Source organism: Phalacrocorax carbo, chromosome 6, assembly GCF_963921805.1.
Source record: "Phalacrocorax carbo chromosome 6, bPhaCar2.1, whole genome shotgun sequence".
NCBI classification, from domain to species: domain Eukaryota; kingdom Metazoa; phylum Chordata; class Aves; order Suliformes; family Phalacrocoracidae; genus Phalacrocorax; species Phalacrocorax carbo.
In genome coordinates this window covers 14,458,481-14,483,881 of record NC_087518.1, presented here as the reverse complement: position 1 = coordinate 14,483,881, position 25,401 = coordinate 14,458,481, and the positions used below count along the sequence as shown (strand labels likewise).

The 25,401-nt window shown below is 42.2% G+C and overlaps 1 protein-coding gene across 6 annotated transcripts; it reads left to right on the top strand.

Moving 5' to 3' along the window:
• The first annotated feature begins 1,168 nt into the window (after window positions 1-1,168).
• IP6K2 (inositol hexakisphosphate kinase 2) lies at window positions 1,169-25,401 on the top strand. 6 transcript variants are annotated; one of them, XM_064453794.1, is made up of 6 exons: window positions 1,169-1,258; window positions 17,682-17,980; window positions 20,103-20,325; window positions 21,100-21,275; window positions 22,607-22,782; window positions 24,618-25,401. In XM_064453794.1, exons 2-6 carry the CDS (start codon window positions 17,779-17,781, stop codon window positions 25,113-25,115), a joined length of 1,275 nt encoding a protein of 424 aa, XP_064309864.1. In that variant the 5' UTR covers window positions 1,169-1,258; window positions 17,682-17,778; the 3' UTR covers window positions 25,116-25,401. The 6 variants fall into 6 exon arrangements, with proteins under 6 accessions (XP_064309864.1, XP_064309867.1, XP_064309865.1 ...); XM_064453797.1 differs by lacking the exon at window positions 1,169-1,258 and adding an exon at window positions 1,272-1,407; XM_064453795.1 differs by lacking the exon at window positions 1,169-1,258 and adding an exon at window positions 1,272-1,412.

The following is a 25,401-nucleotide window of genomic DNA, read 5'->3' as shown; positions in this document are numbered from 1 at the left end:
TTTTGCTGGGTGTGTTGTACAGCATAATTGTGGTGGCTTGTGTGGCTTTTAGGTCTCTGAGCTTTATTTAAATTAAATGCAGAGTAATTTGTATCTAAGTGGAGCTGTTGTGTCTCATTAGTGTGATTAAATAGGTGGCAGAGCAGTTACTAAGTTCATTGTCAGAGAGACTGTTGCTTAGTAATTTAAACGGCAATAATCTCATTATTCAGTCTTTTTTCCTTACAATGATAGCAGCTCTGTTGTTGCAGGCACATTCATGGGCTTGCAACCGCCCCCCCCCCCCCCAAACAACTGCGATGGCATTTAAAACATTAGGCCACAAGGCTCTGAAAAGTCATTCAGGGTAAGGCTGAGTAGGGGGAGCCTCTGCGACTTTTGGCTGTGTATGCTTGAATGAGATTTTTGGTGGTATAGAAACCGAAACGCAGAACTAACAGTTGAGCTCATGCATACGGCCCTGTGAGCCTCCCTCTGCTTCAACGGCTCGACAGATGCTCTTCCTCTGCCTCCTCAGCAGGGCAAGGGGAGAAAGGGCCGCTGGTACCAGGCCCCAGTCACGTCCAAACCAACAGCACACACCACACACGAAGAGAGATAAACCGTTTTCAACCAGGCACTGAGGCAAAGTTAACGCGAGCCCCATCTGTGGCTGCCCGTGGCCTGCAAGTCAAGGAGGTGCAACTCCGAAAATCGTTAAGGACGCAGGAAGAGGAAACCCGCCCTGCACGGGGCTGGTACCGGGCTGAGGGTGCTCGGGTGGGGGCTCGGAGCTCGGGGACAAGGCACGGCGGGGCCAGCTCCGGTTCGCCCCGCCAAGGCGGAGGCCATGTCCGGTGTTTGCCTCGCAAAAGTGAGGCAGGTCCCGTGCGGAGGCTGGGAGCCACGGAGGGGCTGCTTCTCCCCGCGGTCTTGCTTCCCAGGCCCGGGCTCTACCAAGCAGGCCGGCCATCCCCACCCTCCCCACGGCTTCCGTGGGAAGGGGCGTGCAGCAGGGCCGGGGACAGTGACGGGGAAGCCCCGCGGGTCCCAGCGCTGCCGGAGCCCGGACCCCGCCACCCGCGCCGGCTGCCCTAGCAACAGCGGCGCTGGCGGCTGCCCAATCAGTGCGCGGCAAAGCTGGCTGAGCCAATAGAGAGCGGGCGGGGGGCGGGGCATGCTGGGGTGGGGGAGGGCGAGGGCCGGCCCCGCGCCGCGCCGCCATTTTGATGTCTGAGGAACAAAAGAGGCGAAGCCGCTGGTGCTGGCCTGACATCAGGTAACGGGCGCGTCCCGCCGCTCCTCCGCGCCTGCCGGGCGGGTCGCTCGGCGCCGTGGGCTCTCCGTAAACCCGCCGCCGCCCCTCCCCGACCCAAATCCCCCGGTGCGGCCGGTTCTGAGGGGGTCGTCGGGGACTGCCGCTGGCTGGTGAGGTGCGGCGGGGCCCTTCCTTCCTCCCTCCCTCCCTCCACAGGCCCCAGCCCCGCCCGTCTCGGGAGGTCAGTGTCCGGGCCGGTGGAGGCGGGGGCAGCCGGCTGCCCGCTGGGGATGTTCGGCGGCAGGTTCGGGCGTGTGGGGGGGCGGCGGCGGGGGTGGAGGGCACTGCCCTGTTTTCCCCCCGGGGCTGAGGGATCAGCGCTCTGGCCTGGTACCGCCCACGGGGGTGCGGGTTTGTGCGAGGGGGGGTTGTGTGTTGGGGGAAAGCGACAGCAGCGTTACCGGAGGGTCGCCTCTAGCACACCGCATCGCGCGTCCCGCCTCGCCTCGCATACCGCCCCCGCCCCCGAGGCTGTGCAGGGCGACGGTGGGGGGGCACCTCTTTGCCCCGGCTCAGCGTGGGGGGGCCGCAGTTAGGCGGGCTTAACGTGGCTGGTGACCCCGGAGCTGGTTGTCGCCCCTTGCTGTTACTCAGCAGTTCTCATCTGTGTGAATCATAAGACATTGGTTTTCTGTTGTGCCTGGGTGATGGATGTGCTGCAGGTTTGACGACTGTTTCATACGCTTGGTAGTATTACAAAATGAAAAAAAGGGTGCTTCGGGAGGTCTTGCATAATTGGCCGTGCGGCTCACGCATACCCTTTTTCTGTGTAAAGCGGAAACGCAGGGTGATGTCTTGCTACGAGCTGTTCCGAACATCACAGATTTATAATACCTTGTTAACGTGGTTTGGGGCCCTCAGGCTTTTAAACAGAAACGCTTACGGTTAAGGCTTTGGAAATCGGCATACTGATTAAGAAAATAAATGTTATCGTTGTTGATAGAATAACAGCCTGTTTGTAGTTACACCCTGATATTGATATGTCCTTGGCCTTAATTTCACCGTGAGAATTATGCATGTTTAACGCTGATACCTTTCCTGATATATGCCAGAATTTAATTGCTTTCTACTTCTAGACTTTTTAAAAATTTTTTTTTAATTGATGTAGTGCCTTGTGTGTCCCACATATCCAGGTGTGTTAGAAACACATCCAGTGCCCATGTGGTTTTTTGGACTCATGAGCGTCTAAGGGGGCATTTCGGTTGTCATATGTTGTAATTAGAATTTTGCTTTACTGTTTAGTTCTGGAACATTAAAGCTAATGTGAGTTTGTCTTACCTTTTCGGTCAGGTGGTGTATTATTGTTATTCAACTTGTAATAGTGAAGTGAGGGTAGAGCAGTTCAAATTTGACACTTGACAATTAAGGTCAGGGTTATTTTGGCTTTTGAAAGTATAAGAATTGGTATCTTTGCTCATAACTGCTTATATAAGAAAGATAATTTTATATTTTACAAAGTTTTTAAGTTGAAAATTAAGTTGAAATTAATTTGCATGTTTTCAGGACTTAAGATAACATTAAGGAATAGAAATTGGGTTTATATACATGTGTATCCACACGCAAATATGCATATTTGAAAAATGGACTGATTAATTTGTTTACATTTGGCCTGTTTAGCATCTTCCAGCTTGTTATACTTTAATCAAGAAAAAATTATAATAATGAGGAATGAGGAAGAACCCAATGATTTAACTGCCAGAATTCAGGAATATTTCTTCAAAGAAGAATAACCTGAAATGCTCACAAGTGTATCCTGGTTAAGGGTTGCAGGAGGGATTTCAAGGAGGGGTTACAGCCATTCATATGTACATCTTTGTAAAAACTTCAGACCTTAAACTTGGCCAGGTAGCTTTGAATAAATTTATTTTAATTCCTTTAACTGAAAAAAACATTTTGCTACCTTTTCTGTCTTTACTGTTTATACCTTTCTGAAGTAATAATCTGTTATCTTGTTTTTGGTACTTTGGTCATACAAGTAATGTAAGCTTTATGTTGCTGTTTCTTCTTGAGGAAAGGTAGATCAGACCAATCATAACCATGTGGTACGGTAACTTGGGAAGGAGCTGGAAAACTGGATAGTGGTCAGTCATATGAATGCTGGGCTTTGTGCTCTCAAAAATTCTTTCCCTACCAGTTGCTTGCAAGGAAGACTTCAGATTTGTCAGCAATGCAGTTTTGAAAACACAGGATGAGGACAGACATTAGAGAAAGAAACTCCTAGCTGCCTGTCATTGGGTGGGCTTCTAGCCAGGTCACTGGTATGGTGGTACTTCCATTGTTCTCTGATCAGCTGGGGAGTGTGGAAGGATATTGTGGGGATGCTTTTTTCTTTTAAAGGGTAGGGGAAGGGTGTAAACCTTGTCATAACTAAGGGTGCCTCAGTCTGTCAGCTGTGGTGCGAGGGACACAAATGTCTGCTTTTTTGGTTTAGGAATAGGTGGAAGCAGGGAAGTACATGCTGTCAGGTTGATGATGAAAAACCTACTTTACTAGCAACAGAAATTCCACAAGGAATTGCATCTAAGAGGATAAATTAAATAGTCATTCTTAAAAAGGTTTGATTCTTTATTCTCTGAATAATTTTAGTGAATTGAATTATATAAGGTCTGGGGGAATTCTGGAGTAACTGGTATTAAATGTCATTTACTTTAGATGATTCTCATCTGTTGGTGTTTGGAAATGGGGAGACGGCTGAGGTGTTTCTCTGGGAGGTCAGGAGTGCTGCAGTTCCAGATCCAGAATAGGCAAAACAAGTGTCTCCTCGATAACACTTCTGATGCTGCCCTGCCTGGGCAGCTGTGATTTGAGGGGGAAAGGCTGGGGCAAAGGCAGGGTTTTTAAGTGAAGCATGATTTGTTGTGGTTCATAATGCTAAGCCGAGGTGTAGCTTCTTCCTTTTTGATGTAGTTCATTGGTTTCCTTAATATTTCTGCACCAATGCTTGAACACAGAACTTGTTTAATGGGTAGGAATGTATTCCAAAAGTTCAGATACTGCATCAAAATATTGGAAGGGCAGAAACTGAGTTGCAGCTTAAAATTTTGACATGAATGCATTCTGCTGCGCTAGCTGTACCCAGAAGTGTGGGGGTAAGAGTTAAGCTGTGGAGTTTGAAGCTTTATTAGGCTGATATTTTATATTCATAACAATCCTTGTATGTCTAGTGAGCATGGGTTAGAACCATTATCTGAAAGTGTCCAGGTTTTTACAGTGGTGTGTGGAAAAACTTGCTGCCTCTCATTCAGTTAATCCACTTATCAGTTTTTGAATTTGCTGATGCTTAGCTCGTCCCTGTTGGCAAGAAGCTGCGATTGGTCTCCAGGCAACGTAGGTCCGGCTGAGCATCTCTGTGCCTCGCTTGAAGAGATGAAAATTTTCCATTGCGGGGAGAGGATTTTTCCTCTCTCGCTAATTCTTTTATCTGGCTTACTGTCTTGCACAGGGTTACTGTATCTTTGAAACAATATAGGGATAGATTTCACATACTAAGAGGCTGCATTTTAAAGTATAACTGCAGATGTGCATTTCTATAGCTTTTGTTAGAAATACCTCATTATGATGTTATTTTTGGGCCTTTCATAATAACTACTTTGTTTCAAAATAATTTTCTTCCCCCCCTTTTTGCAAAAAGCTGTATGACACAATATCATGTGCTGTAAATAGCTAGAAATTTCTCTTCCTGCAAAGTCTGACATACTGTAGACATAATAGAAGCAAAACTGTTCAAATGAAGGTCTAACATTGGTTGGTTGATTAATAAGGTTTTCAGGAGCTTGAAATCATCACTGAAAGCTTTTGCAGCTTCTTGACTGTGTGACACTATGTCTTTGAAATCCTGGCTGTGTCTCAGAATGATAGGCTGTTTTAGAATAGGTTAATGATAATCTTTGTAATAGGTACAGAAAGTACTCTTTCACTCTACTGGTTATCAGACATTTCACGTGCAGTCTTTGACCCTGTGTCTGGGTTGCTGGTGCATATGGAAGAGTGTCTACTGGAGACAGTTGGAACCTGTTAGTGCCCAGTTTTGCATTGTTCTACTGCAAAAAGAAAAGGCTTGCTCATAAAATGGTATTGGCCACTGAGAGTCTTGCTTAAGAGGACAAGCTGTGCATGTGCCATGATGAATGGTTGGGCAAGAGACTGCACAGGTGGTGTTGGTCTGGAGCTCTATATGTGCTCATCAGTCAGTTAATAGACCAAACAGAATGGGTAAGTACTGAGTTCATGCAGTAGCCTTTCAGCTGTACTGCCTCTCTTCATCCCTGTCTTCTGGCCTGCTGTGTTGACATCCAAAAAGTTGGAAGGAACTGAAAAAAAAAAAAAGAGCTGGTTAATGATGCCTCAGGTTGTTTAGACTTACAGTGAACAAGCTCAAGGAAGAAGATAAAATCATTTAGGCTATTTTTCCTCAGAAATCCACACTTAGAAAAAGCAGGAGTTTGGGGGGTTTATGCCAGAATCTGTATTAGAATAAGCACAGCAAAAAAGTTGATTTTATTTTCTTGAAGCACAGAAGGCTTTGAGCATACCCAAATTGCTGTGCAGTGCTGTGGTGCAGAAATTTTCTGCAGTGCTTGAAACCTTATCAGGAATTGTGGGTGCTGCCTAATTTTATGCTTATGGAAGATGACCTCTTCCTTTTAACATTTGCTCTTGTTCATATCTTTTTTCCAGAAGAATGTTTTGGATATATGGGGAGAATGTGATGGCAGTTGATTTTTCTTTTGTTAGTGACATCAATTAGATTAATGAAGTTCCATGTTAGAAAGGTGAAGAGTGAAACTACTGACATGATAGACATAATCTTGATGTCTCTGAGGTGTTAGCTCTTTTAGAAGATGCATTAAATTTAACTGAAGATAGGAGGTTAAATTGATGGGTGGGTATGCTCATACTGAAATAACTAGCATTGTAACTGGGAATCCGTTCAAGCTAACTTAGGAAAAAATTGCATCTGGCTTAATATAACCAGTCAGTTTTCTGAAGACACATCTGAATATTAAAGTTGAGGGTATAGTTCTAGATGGGGACGGAACAAAATGTTTTTGGAGAATCATTTCAGAATTAATGGAAACAAGTAGTTTCAAGGATGAGGGATAAGTGAAGTAAATGGTGATGGGATGCAGTGAGTTACATGGTGAGAGGAGGACTGTCTCCGAGTTCTGTTGAAACAAAACCTTTCTCACATTTAAACGTAAATGCTGAATGGTGATTTTCTGTTCTAAAGTGCATATAATGATTTAACATCACTATGCACAGTTTTCTTCCAAAAAATGTCTTTCTAAGCTTGACTTCTTGACTTTTTTCCTGACAATATGCTGTTTTTTAGAAATACAGAATTGGAACGTGAGCACAGTGTGGATGGCAGTGCTCTATTGCAGATTTTTTAAGAGAAAATGGTTTTTTTGGCAATCATCCTATCTGAGTCTTCCCTTTTTGGTTAGTGATGGTTTCTCTTTGAAGACAGTTGTGCAAACCATGCTTGCTTGTGCTGTAGAGTCACTGGCTGCTATAAAAATTGCCTGTAAAGCAACAGATGTGTTTAAGGGAGTAAGACTCACTATAGTTGTCCCATTGGCTGGGCTAATAAAACTGGCTCTTTTGCATCATGAAATATATTTCAGCCTGGCAGGGGATGAGAGCAATACAGCCAAGCTCCTGTGAAAGTTCCCTTTTATAGATTACTGAAATTGAGAAGATTTCTTCCAAGTAGTTTTTTACTGCTTTTTGAATATGTAAATTGTATGAGATTAAAATGGATTAATTATTTTACAGTGATTATTATGGTGAGCCTGTAATTGGCTGCAGATGGTGTACTATGAGATCACTGAAAGATGAATCACGTAAATCTTTTTAAAAGCGTTTTTGAAGTACTGTGCAGGTGTGCTTGTACAAAAGGTCCTTGTCCCTTTTACTAGGGAGAAACTATGCTTGAAACGAGTTACATTTACCGGGGAAATATTGAATGACTTTCCTCTTGGTTTTGTTGTGCCGTATCAGTGTCTGTCTTGCAAGACTCCTCTCCTGTCCTTACTTGCTCACGGTCAATCTGCTGCAGTTTAGCAAGAAGCACAGTGAAATTGTTCTTGTGTATTTTGGGGGCTTGAACTTCTATAATTGCTCAGTCATCCTGGAAGTAGCTATACATTCAAGGTCTTAAGACCCAGTTATTTTCATAACTCTTTTTAGGGAGAGAGCATGCAGAGGTCACTGAGTCATATCAACTCTTCCCTTAAGATCCAAGTCTGCATTTTGTTACCTGATTTGATATGTGTTTTCAGTAGTTTGAAATGTTTTGAAACATAAATACTGTTTTAAAAGATATGTTAAATGTGTCTCATGAACTTGAGCTGTTCTGGAGTGGTCCTGTGCACCCTGTTCTAGGTATGCGTGCTCAAGCAGTGGGGCTGGACAAGATGATCTCCAGGGGTCCCTTCCAGCTCCTACCATTCTGTGGAGCAAAAACTCCCATCTGTCACGATCATCTGAAGTCTTTGACCTACACTTGAAGAATTATAGGTAAAAATGTGGATGGGCATTTCGGGTCTGATGAGTGTCTCCTTCTGGGCTACTTTTTGACCAGTTTATACAAAAAGGGATTAAGCTTCATTTTAAGTATATTGGTAGTGTAGTTGAACATAACGTAAATGGAATGCATGAAATATGTAACTGTGTGTTTTGTGCACCATTCTTCCTGTAATAATTTATAGATAATCTTTGTTTTGTGCTCCTCTGGAAATTTTTGCTCAAGGAGTTAGGCTGGATTGTAGGATTTGGGCATCTAAGCTTAAATTTAACACTTTTATCCTGCAGGCTGCTAGTGCTTGTGGTTTAAAAAGTATTAGGGATTGGGATTTCTGAAGGGAATACAGACAGAGAAAATCATTGTGTAGTTAAGTGCATGTGACCTTTGAACAGGACTTGACGGTTGTCCTCTCGAGCAACTTCTCATATGTGGCAAGTTGGTCACAACTCAAGGGCCAGTCACAATGTTCTTTTACTGAGTGGCTAGAAATATTGCTAAATTCAGGGTAATGAGAAGGGCATAGCCTTGGATTTATTTTAATCTTAATGCTAGAATTTCTGGAGTTGTTGGTATCTTGAATAACACTTTCATGTGTGTAATCCACACAAGTTAGCTCTTGCTATCATGTTTTCAGAAGATTAAAGGCTGAATGCTATTTTGGCTTCTCCATGACAAAAAGCAGTATTGTCTTTTTAAAGCAATTGGTGTTTTTAGCTGCTGGTGCTAGAATACTGTTTTAGGATGGATTCATTTCTTAATACGAAGTTTAAGTAGCTTAGTTTTGGTGGTTCAGGTTTCGTAGTTTCCATGGCATTTTTACTTGGAAAAGAGGCTTGTTCTTAAATTACAAATCCCTGGAAAAACTGCATGGGTCAGAATTGCATGCTTTTTCTGGCTGAATATGCTTAGTAACCTGTAACTTGGCTTTATTTTAGTTCTATGGAGATAAAATAGCTTGTCTTGAGAGGTGAAACTCTGGCATTTCTCTAGAGCTTTGTGTATGTAGTTAAGTTTACAGATTACAGGTGGTGTAGGGAAAGCTGAAAACTGTTGCTTTTGGGGATGTTGAAATATTAGTTATACTAAGCACATAACCTCCCCATTGCTGTTAAGAAATTGCAGCTGAGGGGTTTCTGTGAGTGCTTCTGTTAAGAAAAAGCTAGAAGCTCTTGGAGACCACCTCAGTTACTGCCTTGCTTTCCCCAAGGCAAAAGGATTGGGGAACTGGGTTTCTCCTAGTAATGTAGAGCTGATTTAAGGAAGATAGGGATAATTATTGTGCTTGAAGAACAATAAGAGAATGTTATGCCACTTCAGACTCCTTTGTTTGTAGTTTAGTCCCGTAATAGTTATGCTTAAATATATGAACGTTCCATAATTCTGAGTTTCATCTGTTAAAGTTGTATTCAAAAGTCTGTCTAATGTTTGCTACCAGAGGTGGCTCTGCAGCTGATGTTAAATTTACAGGTGTAAATGCATGTCTTACACCTGTGTAGCACTGTTTTTCTCATAGTAGCTACTGCTATGTTTGGGTTATTTTTAAAGGAAGACAAAACTAGAACTCCATGTTTAGAGAGTAAAAGGTGGTAGTATAAAATGTTGCTACTTTAAAAAAAAATTGTGCTTAAAGTACACATTTCTATACAACTGTCAGCATCTGAGTGCATAATCTTTCATTTCTGTATTATAGAGAACTCCTACTAGGAAGGCCTGATTCCCTCTTTACAATAAGTGATCTGTACAAAGGGTGCTGGCTCACACTCTTGAGTTCACAGCAGAACAAGATCTTGAACATAGCATTTGGCAGTCCTTTGCCATTGTAGCTGATGTTGGACTGTCCTCCCTCTGTTTTTAGTGGAGGGGACAAAAGGTCTAGAAGAGTAATACTTTCAGGTGTGACATACCTGACCTGAGGTCCTCAAGAGAACCTTGGGCATTTCCGGGTCTTTTACTGCACTGTAGTTTTAAACTGCCTAGAGGTTTTTTGAATTATTTAGTGGTTTTGAAGATATGTTAAATTGTTAAATGTTTACAAAAATGTTGAAACTTTTTTAAAAAAACCCAAACCCTAAATACTATTTAAGCTGTGTTTGGCTTGTGATGTGCCAGTGATAGAGGAGCTCTGGCATAGAGCACAGAATTTTCTTTAATGCTGGTGGGTGTTACTCAATTTTATTGTTAAATTCCTCCAATAATACAGCAGGAAAAATAACGTACAACTTTTGATGCAAGGAGTTCCTCTAATTGGTATGGAAAAGGACAAGGGCTCCTACTTTAATTTATTGAACTGATGAACAGATACTTTCCACCTGATAATAAGCATATATTCTTTTTTGGTGGGAATCCTTTGGTCACAGTCTAATGTTAAAAATATGATTAGCTTTCTACTGACTGCTATCCAGTTGGTTATGTCATGTTCCCAAAGGGTTTTGCAAATATGTTTTGTAGAAACTTTGTGCATGAGTTCATGTATAATTCTGAGTTCCTAGATTCAGTCTGTTTTGTGTGATTAAGTAAATCTGAGGATTTTTTCTTATCTGGAGAAGTTTTTTTCCAAGCTATAGCAACATGTTGTTGCAGTTACCAGCCATTTAATAAAGACAGATTAAAAAGAACTACTCTGTATCAGCAGTTCTAGCAAGCAGGTGGTTTCTTTTATTAGTCTAGCCCAATCACCCTACGTTCAGCAAGAAAAATTTGCGCTTTTCTTGCTTTTCTTTGATAGACTCATTACTACAGTGCCTGACTCCCATCACCCTCATAACTTGCCAGTGAAGGCTATAGAAAAAGTATTTCTGCTTGGAAAGGGAGTGCACATATAATCTCAATACGTAGGTGTGGGGGAGTTGGTATTTTACTCTTGGATTTGTAAGTGTTCCTGCCGAGTATTTTTTAAAAACCTCATGCTTACTCATTGCCAAGTACAAGTCATGTGGAGATAACTTAATGATTGTTACATTGATTTGCTGCAGAAGAGCTTAAATAACCTTGACTTGTGTGGAAATGTGAAGCTCAGCATCCTCTTTTGTGTGGGTTTTTTTTTTGCCATCACAACCACTTGGTTTAAAGTTATACTTAATGAAAAAGAAGGGTTTTTCCCAGTCTAGTCTTTCTTTTAAAGTAAGCTCAATGGAGTAGTTTTCCAAAATACTGTATCGGTCTGCGTATTTCCAAACATTAGCCAGATTTGTCAGTGAACGCTCCAAAGACCTACAGCCTGTCACTGCCTTGTGTCATATTTTGTTCTTGCCTTTAGGGAAAACAGAAAATGAGATGGCTAAAAGGTAATATGGTCACCTGTGTGATATCTCCCCCCAACTTGGTGCTGTGGCACTGCCCCTCTTCCCCCTACAATATTGAAAGCTATTAAGTTTGCTGTAATGAATTTGCATTACTCATAGTTTAGGGGAGAGTTCTTTTGTGAATGCACTCTTGTACTGAAGATAACCTTTTTCCTTAAAACTAGTCACTGCAATAAGTGTTTGTTTCCTGTAATCATAGAATCATTAAGGTTGGAAAAGACCTCTAAGATCATCAAGTCCAACTGTCAAACCAACATCCCCAGGCCCCCTGAACCATGTCCCTAAGTGCCATGTCTACACACTTCTTGAACACCTCCAGGGATGGTGACTCTACCACCCCTCTGGGCAGCCTGTTCCAATACCTGACCACTATTCCAGTAAAGAAATTTTTCCTAATATCCAATCTAAACCTCCCCTGACACAGCTTGAGGCCACTTTCTCTTGTCCTAACACTAGTAACTTGGGAGAGGAGACTGACACCCACCTCGCTACAACCTCCTTTCACATGGTTGTAGAGTGATAATGTCTCCCTTCAGCCTCCTCTTCTCCAGACTAAACAATCCCAATTCCCTCAGCCGCTCTTCATAAGAATTGCTCTGCAGACCCTTCACCAGCTTTGTTGCCGTTCTCTGGACATGCTCTAGCACCTCAATGTCCTTGTCGTGAGGGGCCCAAAACTGAACGCAGTATTTGAGGTGCAGCCTCACCAGTGCCAAGTATAGGGGCATGATCACTTCCCTACTCCTGTTGGCCATGCTATTCCTGATAATCATGCAGATTTAAAGCAGCGCTTAAGGCTTTTTCCAAAACCGTACTATTCATATGAGTACATTATTATGCAGGCTCTGCATTTCTACCGTAATGAGAGAAAAAAGGTAGAAACCATAGCTTTTATTGCTTAAACTTAGGTATATTGTTACTATTGACGATACAGAAGGCTTCAAAAGTACCCTAGCGTGGGACTTGCATTCTATTTACAGGTACAATGCGTCCTTAAAGTTAGGAATCTATTAAAACAGTTGTGATGAATGAACACAGGTCTTTTTTCCATTAAGAATGAAAACGTCTGTTGTACAGGGCTTGCTTCCTAATCGATACGCAGTTCACCTTTAAAATGTAATTTTGTATTTCTGATACTGTTCTAAGGCAGCTGACAGGACACTAGAGAATTTGAGTATTTCTGTTCTAGTCTTAAGAACTTCTGGAGCAGAACATACCACAGTAACCTCAAATCATGAGCCAAGCAGCAACTAAAGTGAATGTTAGAAGCATTCCCTTACCGATGTTAGACTGGGCAAATTTGCTAATAAAATAATGTTATGTATAGAGGATACATGGTTCTCATCAAAATGAATCACAAGTTGTGCAAGAACTTTGAGCCTGAGCATGTTTAACATATCTAATATTTTTGGTATTCTGATGTTGCATCATCTGCTTTGTATTTTGTGTTGATTCAAGCAATGTACCTTGCTATTTGTAAAGAAACATAATACTTAAAACTGAGTGTGTAGTTTAGTCACATTAGGACTTGTAAAATTCCTGTAGGTTCTTAAGTGTGTTTATTCCGCTTTGGTTGCGAAGGGTTGTTCTCTTTGACCATTGTAATGCCTTAACAACTCAGACCTTGAGGTACCTTTTCAGTTTTGTGCACACAACAGGTGGTGGTGGGCTCTTGCAAACATACCATACACTTTCCACATTGATATTTGGATGTTCGTGTGTCCTTTCTTAGCTAGTATTCATGTCTTCCTGAGGATTTTCTGGATTGAAGCAGCTTTCTGTTTGGCCTCTGGGTCACTGATACTTTTTTCTCCTGTTGTGTGGCTGTGCTAGTCTTCTGTTTCCTTGGGAAGGGGCTTAGGTTTGGTTCAGCAGGGTTATAGCGTCCTGCAGCAGCTCTGCTCTGCAGGTAGCTACCCTGTCAGCTTCCCCTTCGCACTACCCAGAGAAGTGAGAAAAGGACAGGCAGCAAGCTTTGCTATGTTATTTCTGTCACTGTAAAGCTGATTTATGGCTATTTGGAGCTGCAGATATTGACCATGCAAAGTAAGAAGTCTGGACTTGAGAGAACCCAGAACAGATAGCTTAGGCGGGTGGATCTGCATCGTTAGTTCTGCTATTGCAAAGTTTTGGGAAGAAGTGCTGTTTTTGAGATCGTTATGAAGGAAGGAGCTGCTGCTTAGCTGAGAGTTCTGCCCTCCAGAGGATGTGTTTGTTAATGCAGTTACGCATGGGACTAACTCAAGATTATGTAGTGACATGGAATACCTTCCAAAGAACGCTGTCACCTGAGATTAATATTAAAAAGTCTGAAAACAAGAGTTCATTGCGGTATTGTTTTGATGGTCGTTGTCACATGTGAATAAGATGTCTGTTCATGTCACTTCTGTTTTACAGGGTTGGGTCTTAAGCATCTTTTGCTGCTTACTGTCAGAATGACATGGCTTAAGCTATTGTTACTGTGTCTAGACAAGTTTTTATTTGCTCCCTTCAAGTTCTGTCAGATTTTTCTCTTAAAATGCTTGACATGTGAAGGAATAGTACATCTGCTTTTTTTTCCTGATGTGTCCTTTGAACAAAAGATCTTAACTAAAGGCACTTAAAAGCATGTGGGAGGGAAAGGGCAGGATACGATGAGCTTGTGTTTGGTATCTGGGAAAACTGCTGAAAACCAACTGTTCTGTGCCCAAAGAGCACTGAAAACAAGCTGGGTGTAGAATCAGAAGAAAGGCAGTGAAGAACTGTATTGTGTTTATGCTGGTCAACATCAATGCACTTGAAGCTGTTGGTCTTAGCTTAAGTTTTTATTTCTAAGGAAGTGGAACCAATTTGACATACTTGTGAGGTTGTTTATGGAGGTAAGGTGCAAAGCATTTCTGATGGGCATTACAATTGTGCTCCAGGTCCTGTTGTTAATTGAAGTGGCAAGGTTCTGCAATATTAAGTAGTGCCAAAATGACAAATCCTGATTGTGTGTAGCAGTAATGTTAAAGCATGCAGCAGAAAAAAACCTTAAGATCTTGCTCAGTTTTTTTGCAAGTGAGAACAGCTTCATTGGCTGAAAACAAATTTAGTTTATTAGGTAAACAGTGCTGCTTGTCTTGAAAGGATAAAATACAGTAGTTGTTCAAAGTGCAAACTAAAACCTCTGGATACATAAGATTAAATTATTGAGAAGATTGTGCAGGCTTGCTGCTGCCGCCTTGAGCGCTGATGCTCAGTTCAAGTCATATGTGCATTATAGGTTTGTAAGAAGGCAGTAAATTATTTTGCACAAATAAGGCTCTTGGCTAAAGGCTTTACAGCAAAGGGACCCTTGCTGACACTCTGCTCAGCAGTCTTCCTGCACAGTCTTATACTGCATAGCTGTATTAATACAGCTTTCCCAGCAGGGGAACATACTACAGAAATCTCAGAGTAGAAGCAGAACATGTGGGATCTGCACTGTAGTTCTGGAAGATAAAAACAGAAGGAGAGCGTACTAATGTGGGTACAGTAAACTCATCTTTACTTGTGAGTTTCACCCTTTATCTCTGGTAGATTCACATTTGCCTTGTGGTCATACAGACTGGGTATACTGTGTTTGACTATGTATAGATGTTTCTAACACTACTCTCTTAAAAAAGCCAACACTCGCTAAATATTTCATAACTGATATTTTTGTAATATCAGAACTATAAAAAGCTTGCTTTGTTGCCCTGTGAATAGGATGTTACACTGTGTGATGTGCTGCCAGATCTTTCTTTTTCAGGAAACAGTGAAGTAGCATGAGTAGTCCTGTCCAATTCTGTGCTTGGCAATTCCATTGCCAAGTGAATGCGGTGCACCATGCAAGTATTGTCCAGACCACTTGGGTATACATGAAAGCAAACAAGTTGAGCTGCTCTTAATGAGCTCCCTGAAGATGTGTTGGGTAAACAAGATGTTGTGCATTGTCTGTGGTGGAGGTGCTTTTTGCTAAGGAGTAATTTCTATAGCATAAATATTGACAAGGCTTAACTCCTGGTGCAACTCTAATGCAGTAGGACTAGGACTAACTCAGGTGTTTGAGGCTAAGGGATGTTGCAGGGTACTTTCTCAGTTTGAATTGCTGCAGCTGCCAATCAGTGTCTCTGCATCAGGGGCAATTAGAAAGACAGCCCTGTCAGAATGGTAATGTTGTCTTGGAAGGAGTGGCTCTTGTAATGCTGAGGTACTGTGATGCTATTAAGAGTGTGATAGTGTTAGAACTGTTATGACTAAAACTTGTTGCTTTGGGGGAGTCAGGCTTCAAGACAAGAAGCACCTAAACAAATTTATGATTACGACATTTGACCTTAGAAGAAGCAGATGTTCAGAACCATAAAGATAAGGAAATGCAGAGCAAAACACTAAACCAGAACAGACTGGATGGTGTAAAGCTCTGTCACCACAGGATCTTGTACATGCATAACCGAGCCTCCCAGTGAAAGCTGGCACTCTTCTGGCTTTCCCTGGGAAATTCCAGAGGACTGGAAGCATTGTTGGCTATAGGAAATTTTGATGAAAACTCCAGAGACTTGTAAAATCATTGGTGCATTATACAAATGCAAACTGATGCTTAAAATTTCTCCAATAGAAAATGAAAGCAACTCTGTCACAGCTGTACTCAGGAACTGATGTGGCTCGCTGAGCATGCGTTTGGTGAGAGCTTGAAGTTCGTTACATGTCTGCTGGTAAGCCAACTTGTAGTCGTGTCTAAGGTGAGGAGCACTGTGGCCCTGCGTGGAGTGAGTGGTACTGCGGAGAGGCATCGAGCAAACCCGTGCCTCCAGAGCACCGGCAGTGCCACCTTCTGACTGCGGCAGCTGCCGAGGTGGGTGGGACTGCCTGGTGTGTGAGGTCAGACCGGGGTTCGAGGCTTTCCGCACTGTCTGGGCACCGCAGTGTGGCTCAGCTTGATTGTAGTTAAATAAGTTTTTGGAAATGGCTTGTGTCCAGGATGGAACTGAGAGGTTTTTACCTGTGTGTCTCTAAGCTGTCAAGTTGTTGATGTTGAGGTAGATGAGAAACTTCTTTGGGGGTGCAGTAGCTGCATTATTAAAAAAATACTAGGAAATTAAAAGTAGTACAAATAAAGATGGAAAGATTACTGATTTTGCTCCAATCTTAAAACATAACTAGAGTATCAGAAGAGAGTATTGTTTCTGGGAAATACTATTCCAGATTAAATTTTACATACTCTTGCAGAGGTGGCCCAAGCTTCGTTTTGTGTATTAAATACTTGCTTAAAAAAAAAAAGCTGGTAACTTTTTGTCAAATATGGCTCTTGCAAGAAAGGGGGAGGAGCTAACTGGTGTGTAGCGAGTAAAACTATTGACCTGTTATCCTTAGGCACAGGTAAACATTCCAGGAGCTGGAGTTCGATTGATCGATCTGTTTAGTAGTTTAGTTGTTTCAGTTAATGCCCTTAAGTACAGGGCAAGCTGTAGGTGTCTGTAGTTCTGTAGTGCCCCAGCTTTAACCCGGAGGTCTCTGCTTTTCCAGTTAATGTAAAGCTGTTAAATGTCTAAGGAGGACAAATAAAAATAGACCTGTGACCTAGAACACTTTGTAGTCTCTTTGAATTAAGTGCATTATTATTCGTGTAATGATCTTCAGACAAAATAAGTACGAGGTTGTTTTTAGCTTCAAAAAGTTAATCATTAAAGCTCAGGTATAAAATTAGAGCAACTCGACTTAAAAATTTACTGGAAAGTAGAGACCAAGACAGCCATGTTTTGGTTTTTAGCTTTGCTCCTTTAATTGCCTATTGAAGTGCAAGCTGTGTAAAACTGAAGGCTGGCCGTACTGAGCGGTGTGTATTCACAGGGTTGCAGTCCTTTGGACGCAGGGGGCACAAAATTCCCTGCCTTCTGCTGTCTTCATGCAAAAATGTGTTATTGGAAAATGGCTTATTTGCAGCATGTGTTTCATCTATAAAGTTAGCGTCTGTGTAACATTTTAAATATCTGACATGTTGTGAATAAACCGGTGAAACAAGCGTGCTGCCTGGACCGGGGCAGGTCTCCGCGATTGCTGTCACTGTCCAGAGGGGAGGAATTGTGAGCTGCTGTAATTACCCATTTCTCCGGCCGGCCCGGGCCCGGCGCTGCTCACCGCTAGCGCGGGCGTCGTTGGGAACACTGGTGCGCCTGGCTCTGTGAACGGACGCTGGAGGGCGTTAGGCGTAGCTTGACATAGGACTCGCCAGGACTGACCGCCGGTGGCTTTTACTGAAAAGAAAAGCCGGGAGTTTGAGCCGCCGCTCGCCCTCTGACCAGCGCCGCAGTGCGCATGCGCGGACGAGCCGGGCGGGGCCAGCGCCCCGCCCTGCTGTGGCTCCCATTGGTTGAGGCGCGCTATGGGGCGGGGCTGCGGCGTGCCTGCCTGGCTGCGCCCCGGGGTGGCCCGCAGTCGGCCGCCTCCCGACGGCCAGCGGCGGCTGCTGCGGCGCGCTCGGCTCTCCTCGGCTCGGCTCCGCTAGCGGCGGCAGCTCTCGGCCTCCCTCACCCTGCACTGAAGGCCCGGCGCTCTCTTGTCTTTGTTTCCACAGACTTTTGAATCGGCATAAACAACTTCAGGTGTCGGAGGCTTCTGGCTCTGAACTGCCTTCACTACTGCTGCCGCCTTCTGTCTAATGTGCTACAAGGATGAGCCCAGCATTTGGAGCTATGGAAGTGGAGCACTATTCCAAGGGAGTCCTGCTCGAGCCTTTTGTCCACCAGGTTGGAGGACACTCCTGTGTCCTCCGGTTTAATGACAAGACCATCTGTAAACCCCTTATTCAGAGGGAGCACCAGTTCTATGAGACTCTTCCAACTGAAATGCGTAAATTCACTCCGCAATATGAGGGTAAGTTACCAAACCATAGGATGGCGTTGGGCTTTTTCTTTCTGTAAATACAAGTGTGCTGTGCTCTCTGTTATCTCTGAAATCTCTTCTGTGTGGAAGAGATTTTATGGTTTTCTTTTCATGTATTTTGATGTTGTCTGAGGCAGGCTGTGGAGATGCAGGGTGGAAATGCTTGCCAAGTTGGTGTTTGGGCTGACTAACAGCATTAGAGTAGAGCAGCTCTGCTGGTGATAGCCCATATATCTCCCTTAGGCACAGGTAAGTAGCTAACAGCTTGTGAATGTTTTCAGTAATTCTCTGCTGCTTTTTCTGTGAATTTGTTTCGATTTTTTTTTTGTGCCACTTGTTTAATGTTTGCTTACAGGGATTTGGTGAGATTGGTTGACAGTGTTTTGTGTAAGCTTAGTTGTGGTCTCTTGTTTTTGGACTTCTCCCCTGACTCTCATTTTGATCACAGTAAATACATGTCAGCAAGGTGTCTTGTTGAATATTTGCAGTGTTGCTTCTGCCATTAAGGAAATAAAAATTCATGGCGTTTAGGTAGGCAAGGATTAAGTAGCTGTGATGAGGCTGAGTCAGGTGTTATGTAGGAGTGGAAATTCCAGTTCTCCTAAGCATTGTGCTAGTTAACAGAAACACTTCTCTCTTGACTATTCTGTCAACTGGTGCCTGGTGATTAATAAATATGTCTGAAGCACTTTTTTAGATGGAGTTGCTTTTTAAAAGCTCATTGATTTTTAACAACCATAAGGGTGATGAAGTTTTGCATACTGTTTGTGAAACTGGCGGAAGACTTGAGAGGAGATGTTGCAAAGTTATGCTCCCTGCATGCTTACAAAGATTTTTTGACATTTCTAACTGAAGTTCTGTTGGACTGGAAGAAAATGTGATCTTTGAATGATACTTCTCAATGTAATAGAACAATTGTACTAGTGTATATGGATTTGTGGGGAGGGATATAGGGGTAAGGGCCTCACTTGGTCCATCTTCTGTTATTTTTTTCCAGGATAAAGCCAAAGGCCATTTGCTAGCTGGCTCCCCCCTTTTTTCCTGTTGTTCTTTCCTTTGTGGCAGCAAGACTGTCAGTCAGAGCTTCTGTGCTCCCTGCCCCAGCTACTGTAGGTCTCGGAGCCAACTGCCCAGCTCAGAAGTGCCAATCTCTCGCCGAGACCTCTCCCCTCTGGCCTAGTGATGAGCTGCAAGAACTGTGCAAACTGATTGATATGAGCATAAAGAGAGAGGACTGAAAAATAAGATTAAAAAACATTTCAGACAATTGTTACGGCTTCAGTAACTGCTGAAACTTGCTAATGTAGCACTGAGCGCATCTGTGTTAAAGCGTTCCACTAAGACTCTTAAAATGCAATGCAGTGCTCTAGAGACTATTGAGGGGAGGATGAGAAAGTGCTTTCAAGGTTCACCATGCTTCTGTACAACAAACGTATTTGTTTTGTATTGCATTTTTGTTACTTATTTCACAAGATTGCTGCATACCCAGTATCAATAAAATATATTCTGAAAAGGAGAAGAAAATGTATAATTAAACATGGTGATTAAGTGGAAGATTTTGGACTAGTTCTATTGTAATGTGACATTTTCCTTGTTTTGCTCTACTTGCAAATCTTTTCTTTTCCCTGGGGATCTAATAACCAAATCTTGTTTCAATAAGTGCTTTTTGCTTTGCTGTCATGCAAAACTTAAAGCTTTTGGTGTGGGGGATTTTTTGTGCAGGTCATTCTTGACTGCAAGATGGTAACAAATGTTTTACATCTCGCTTAGGGTCAGACCAGTCAGGTTTCCTAAACTAATAAAAACTTCTATTAATTGAAATTGTCTCCTGTTATTATTTGATTATTTCTTGACTGCATCAGAGAAAATAACATTTTTGTATCGTTGTTTTGTCAATATGATAAATTGTCTTTTGTGAGGTGTCATTTTTGTCTAGATCTTTTGATATTTGTTAGGTTGGCAGATGAGGTTTGGCCTGTGGCAAGATAGAAACTAAGGACGAGGGTAAGAGAAAAAACCAAAAGTTGCTATATTCTTAGTGTAAAATCATGTATTCTAAAAGGCTTGCTTGTCACTTCAGCAATTCATAACTGTGTGTCCTTTCTCTCTTCAGGTGTGGTGTCAGTGAGCTTTGAAGAGGATGAAGATGGAAACTTATGTCTAATAGCATATCCATTAAATGGGGACCACGATAACTTAGAAAACTTAGATAATTCTGACTGTGAACCCAAAAGTAAACTATTGCGATGGACTAACAAAAAGACAATGTTGTTAGAAAACGAAAAGATATCTAAGGAATGGGTCCGACAGCACAGGAAAGAGGAAAAAATGAAAAGGTAAGTTTGATAGGGGAACTGGAATCAGAGCATTGAAACATAACAGATTTTGCTGTCAGACCAGGATCTGGTCTCCAGAATTCCAGCGAATTCACTGGAATTCTGAACTTTCATTTCCTTGTTTTTTTGTTTCCCTCTTCAGGGCAGGCAGGTTCAGTAGCGAAATGAATATGTCCTCACCCCAGTAGTGAGTGTGTTTGATTCTTTTCAGCATTTTTTTGCTGTGTTCAATTGAAAAAGGGTTCCCAATGTTATTTTTGTCACTTCCACAAAAAAAGAAAAAAATCCACCTGCAAAAGCACAATAGTTGTATAAAAACAAAACAAAAATATGGTATATTTCTGTAGGAGTCCTGCTTTATGCCTGTTATTGACATTTTTCCCCTTGTTCATCTGTGTTATTTGTGCCTGCTGTAAACTGAGCTGTGATGTGCTAAAACCAATGATGTTAGCAAAGGATAAATCTTCCTTGCTACTTCTTGCATTACGTCTATGGAAGTAATTCACATAGGTAAAGAATATAAAAATAGAATTACTGCACATTTTGTAACGTATTTGGCTATATGCTAATTTATATTAATGTGGAAGTGGCTTTATAAAAGTTGAAATATTACTGATGGGCAACTTGTACAGTTGTACAGAAAGCAAAATAAAGCTTATGCTAGCTGTTAGTGAAGATGAGCAAAATAGTTTGTAAAGTTAAATCCACTGACAACCCCTTTAAAGTGCTTATTTTTCTACTTGACCTGTAATTTATTGCTTTTTTGTTTTCTAGTCACAAACTGGAGGAAGAATTTGAGTGGCTGAAGAAATCTGAAGTCTTGTATTGTACTGTAGAGAAAAAAGGAAATGTCAGTTCACAGTTTAAACACCATAATCCTTGGAGCATGAAATGTCACCAGCAGCAGTTACAGCGGATGAAGGAAAATGCAAAACACCGGAATCAATATAGTATCCTTTCCTGACATTAACTCCTAACAGTGGAATGAATAGGGTTCTGCTTTTTATTTCTTAAATATGCCAGATAGAAGTACAGTGCAGGCTTAACTGCAATCGAGTCTCCTGAAGCCATGACTTATTTGGTGACTTTGAAGGGCTTGCCAGCAATTTCCAGAGCACAGGCTTTCCAGCATGTAATAAAGTAGCTAGGCTAGGAAATTCAGATAACTTAATTCCAATCTACAAGCTGGGAGGGGGGTGGGGTGGGGTAGTGGAAAGGTTTTACAGCATACTGTGTTTGGGATCTTCCACAAAAACAATCTGCTAATGTAAGCTTTCAAAGGAGAAGAGTTCTGTTGCTTTTTGTTACTGTTCTGGTATTAGTGATCTTAAACTAGTGTCATCTTTTGCTCTTCAGCAACTTCTTAATGTTGCCTTAAATACAGAGACGATTCCAATAGCTGGATTTGTTGACTTCTAGTAGTCTGTATTCAGTGAGCCTTTTTGATAAAGAAAAGCTGAATGTAAACTCGTGTAGGATTGGAGTGTGAGAAACACAAAAACAGCGACCAAATCTCTGAATGCTGAAGCACACTGGTTTTGAGCTCTGGAACTGTAGGCAAACATCTCCACCCTGTGCATTCTGTGGAAAAAAAGACCTTGCTGTATGCAGGCTTGGATGCAACCAATACATCCTGCAAAAATATTAATATCTATATACTTGGGTAAACAAATTCCTCATGTGTGAGGTCTTTTTAGTGATTGGATTACTAGAACATATCTGACTAATAAAATTGTTCAAAACAATAGCAAGCATTTCATGGCTGGTATCCTCACCACTTCACTGTAGAGGATTATTAAATTATCTAAGTGTGTGGTATCTCTGGAGCAGTATTACTCCAGTATTACTGTTGTAGTATGGTACAGATGTTCTGAAATGCTTTTTAAGTTCTCTGTTAGTGGTGTGAAAATGCTTCACTTTTGGCAAATGAAGCACACAAAACCTCTATTTCCCATAAGAAAATGTCTCTTGCTAGACAGGAAATAATTCATAATTCCAAGTCTGTGCCTCAGATGCCACAGTGTGTTTCTGTAGGACCCCAGTTCCCCCCCCCCCCCCCCCCCCCATGTGGAAATTCACCTGTGCTCTCTAGAAACCAGTAAAACTGGAACTAGACACCTCCTCTGCTATATGTCAAGTTTACGTAACTAATTTTTGATAGGCTGCTATATACCAGGCATGTTTTGGGTATGCTTAAAGTTAAGACTATGGCTATTAAACCTGTGATAATGGTTTAAAAACCTGTATTCCTCATTGTGAGGGTTGTTCCTTAACTAATCAGAATTCATTCTGCTGGAAAACCTAACGTCTCGATATGAAGTACCATGTGTGTTGGACCTTAAGATGGGAACCCGACAGCACGGAGATGATGCATCAGAAGAGAAGAAGGCTAATCAGATTCGCAAGTGTCAGCAGAGTACATCAGCTGTTATTGGGGTCCGTGTTTGTGGCATGCAGGTGAGAAGAAAATTATGAGTAGGGCAACAGACGCATTTCTGTTAGTGGGGTTTTTGGATTAGATAGTCATCCCACGTGATGCTGTCCTTGAGGTCATAGAGTTGTTTAGGTTGGAAAAGACCTCTAAGATCAAGTCCAACTACTAATGTAGCGCTGCAACTCCACCACTAAAACATGTCCCTGAGTGCCACATCTACATGTTTTTTAAATACCTTCAGAGATGGTGACTCAACCACTTCCCTGGGCAGCCTGTTCCAGTACTTGACAACCCTTTTGGTGAAGAAACTTTCCTAATATCCAATGTAAACCTCCTGGTGCAACTTGAGGCCATTTCTTCTTGCCCTATTGCTTGTTACTTGGGAGAAGAGATTGACACCTGCCTTGCTACAACCTCCTTTCAGGCAGCTGTAGAGAGTGATAAGGTCTCCCCACAGCCTCCTCTTCTCCAGACTAAACAAACCCAGTTCCCTCAGCCGTTCCTCATACGACTTGTGCTTCAGACCCTTCACCAGCTTAGTTTCCTTCACTGAGGGGAATGAGGTTTTTGAGTATCACTTACCAGTTGGAGGTGGCAGCATCTTCAGGAGTAACCTGCCATGCATGTTCCACATCAGTGAGAGTGGTCTCTGAGCACAAAGTCTCCTGCACAATAGCAGCAATTCAAAAGTGTGTAGTAAAATTACTTATTTGATTTAACATTTCAGGATAGTGTAGGAAACCATTGAAAGGAGGGTCTGCCAGTACATTGATTTTGAATAAAGCATGTGGAAAATTGCCAGAGTATTAAGAAGCAATCAGTTCTGTCTTGTTGACTTTGAAAAGCCACAGATCTTCCACTGCTTAAAGTAGACTTGTTGCGAAGTACAGACAAGAAGTGGCTTGGTAAATGTGGTAAGACTTGTGGTCAAATAAGGAGATAGAGTTGCATGGACTTTCACCTGAGGTTTTTGTTTACCTGTTTCTGTATTCCTAGAGTGACAGAACAGAAACAACTTGTTTGTATTTGAGGCTTTTCTGAAGCCTTTCTCCTGCCATCCAGTATTATTCCAGGAATGCTAGCACTGTTTGCTAGGACTTATTCCACAGCATGACTATTGGCATGTTTGGTGTTCATCTCACTGTTTAACCTTGAAAAACACAAGGCAGAAATGGAAGTGTGGGAGCTACATTTTGAACTACAGTGTGCTGGGATTTGAGCGGGGCCTGCTTATTGTTCACTTTCTAGTATAGACCTGTGCTGAAAAACAAGGAACTTTGGAGGCACCTGCAATCCTTATTTCACCTAGATGTTCAGGCATTATTGAGCTGTGTGGTGTGTAGACTACTCTCCTATAGGAAGCAATCTTCCTGCAGGATAACCTCTGACTTCTTTAAATACAGAGGATTATGTGGCATTATATAGGAGCCTTTGCTGTCACTTAGAGCTCAGCATTGTGGGAATTGACTGGTATGCTTGTGAGCAGAGGCAGGTAACGGGCTGAATGAGTGGTTGCAGTACAAACTGTAGCTTGACGTTGGAGATCTTGGCCGCAGATTTCCTCATCTCACTTAAACTCTGCATTCTTACATTCCTGGTGGAAAAGCTCAAATCTAAACTGAAGGAATTTTCCATTTCTTCCCTGCCTCCGAGTTCCATAGGCACTGCTAGATCTGTTATGGTAACCATGTGAGAGCAATTCTAAGAGTAGTATGTCATCTTGTAAAAGCTTTCTGCAGCCTGTTGTTTTGGGTTTGTTTTGGGTTTTTCCCCCTTTCCCCTTCAAGGCTTTGCGTCAGTATTACCAGCAATTTTAACTATGCCTTTTCTCTTGTCTTCTGTGTATTTGTATGTGCAGGTCTACCAGGCAGGCACTGGCCAGCTCATGTTCATGAACAAATACCATGGAAGAAAACTCTCAGTCCAAGGATTTAAAGAAGCACTTTACCAGTTCTTTCATAATGGCAAATACCTGCGCAGGGAACTCTTTGAATCTGTTATTAAAAAACTGGCTGAACTCAAGTCTGTCCTAGAGAAACAGGAGTCTTACCGCTTCTATTCAAGTTCCTTGCTGATCATTTATGATGGAAAGGAAAGGCAGGAAGTTGCTGTTGACTCAGACCCAGAGGACTTAGAGGACCTTTCAGAGGAGTCTTCAGATGAGTCAGCAGGAGCATATGCCTACAAACTGACGGCTAGTACTGTTGATGTCCGTATGATAGACTTTGCCCACACGACCTGCAAGTACTATGGAGAAGATAGCGTGGTGCATGAGGGCCAAGACACGGGTTACGTTTTTGGACTTCAGAATTTAATAGATATTATTAAAGAAATAAGAGACGAAAGTAGTGAATAAACAGTGTGAATGCACATCAGTAGAAAGCACTATTGTGACTCTTTGTATTCCAAAATTATTGGCCACTTTCTGGTGGTAGGAATCTTTACAGGCTCTGCAGGGATGGTCCCGGCAGAGTCACACTTGTTCAGAGGGCATTTACTTACATTGGTGCTGGACCTAGCACTGGCAAACTTGGTATTCTTATTTATTTTAACTTTCTTAAACATTCCGTATTTGATTACTCAGATACCTCTGTTACCCCTGTGTGTATACGTTCCAATAAAATTCTTTTTGTTCATTTTAA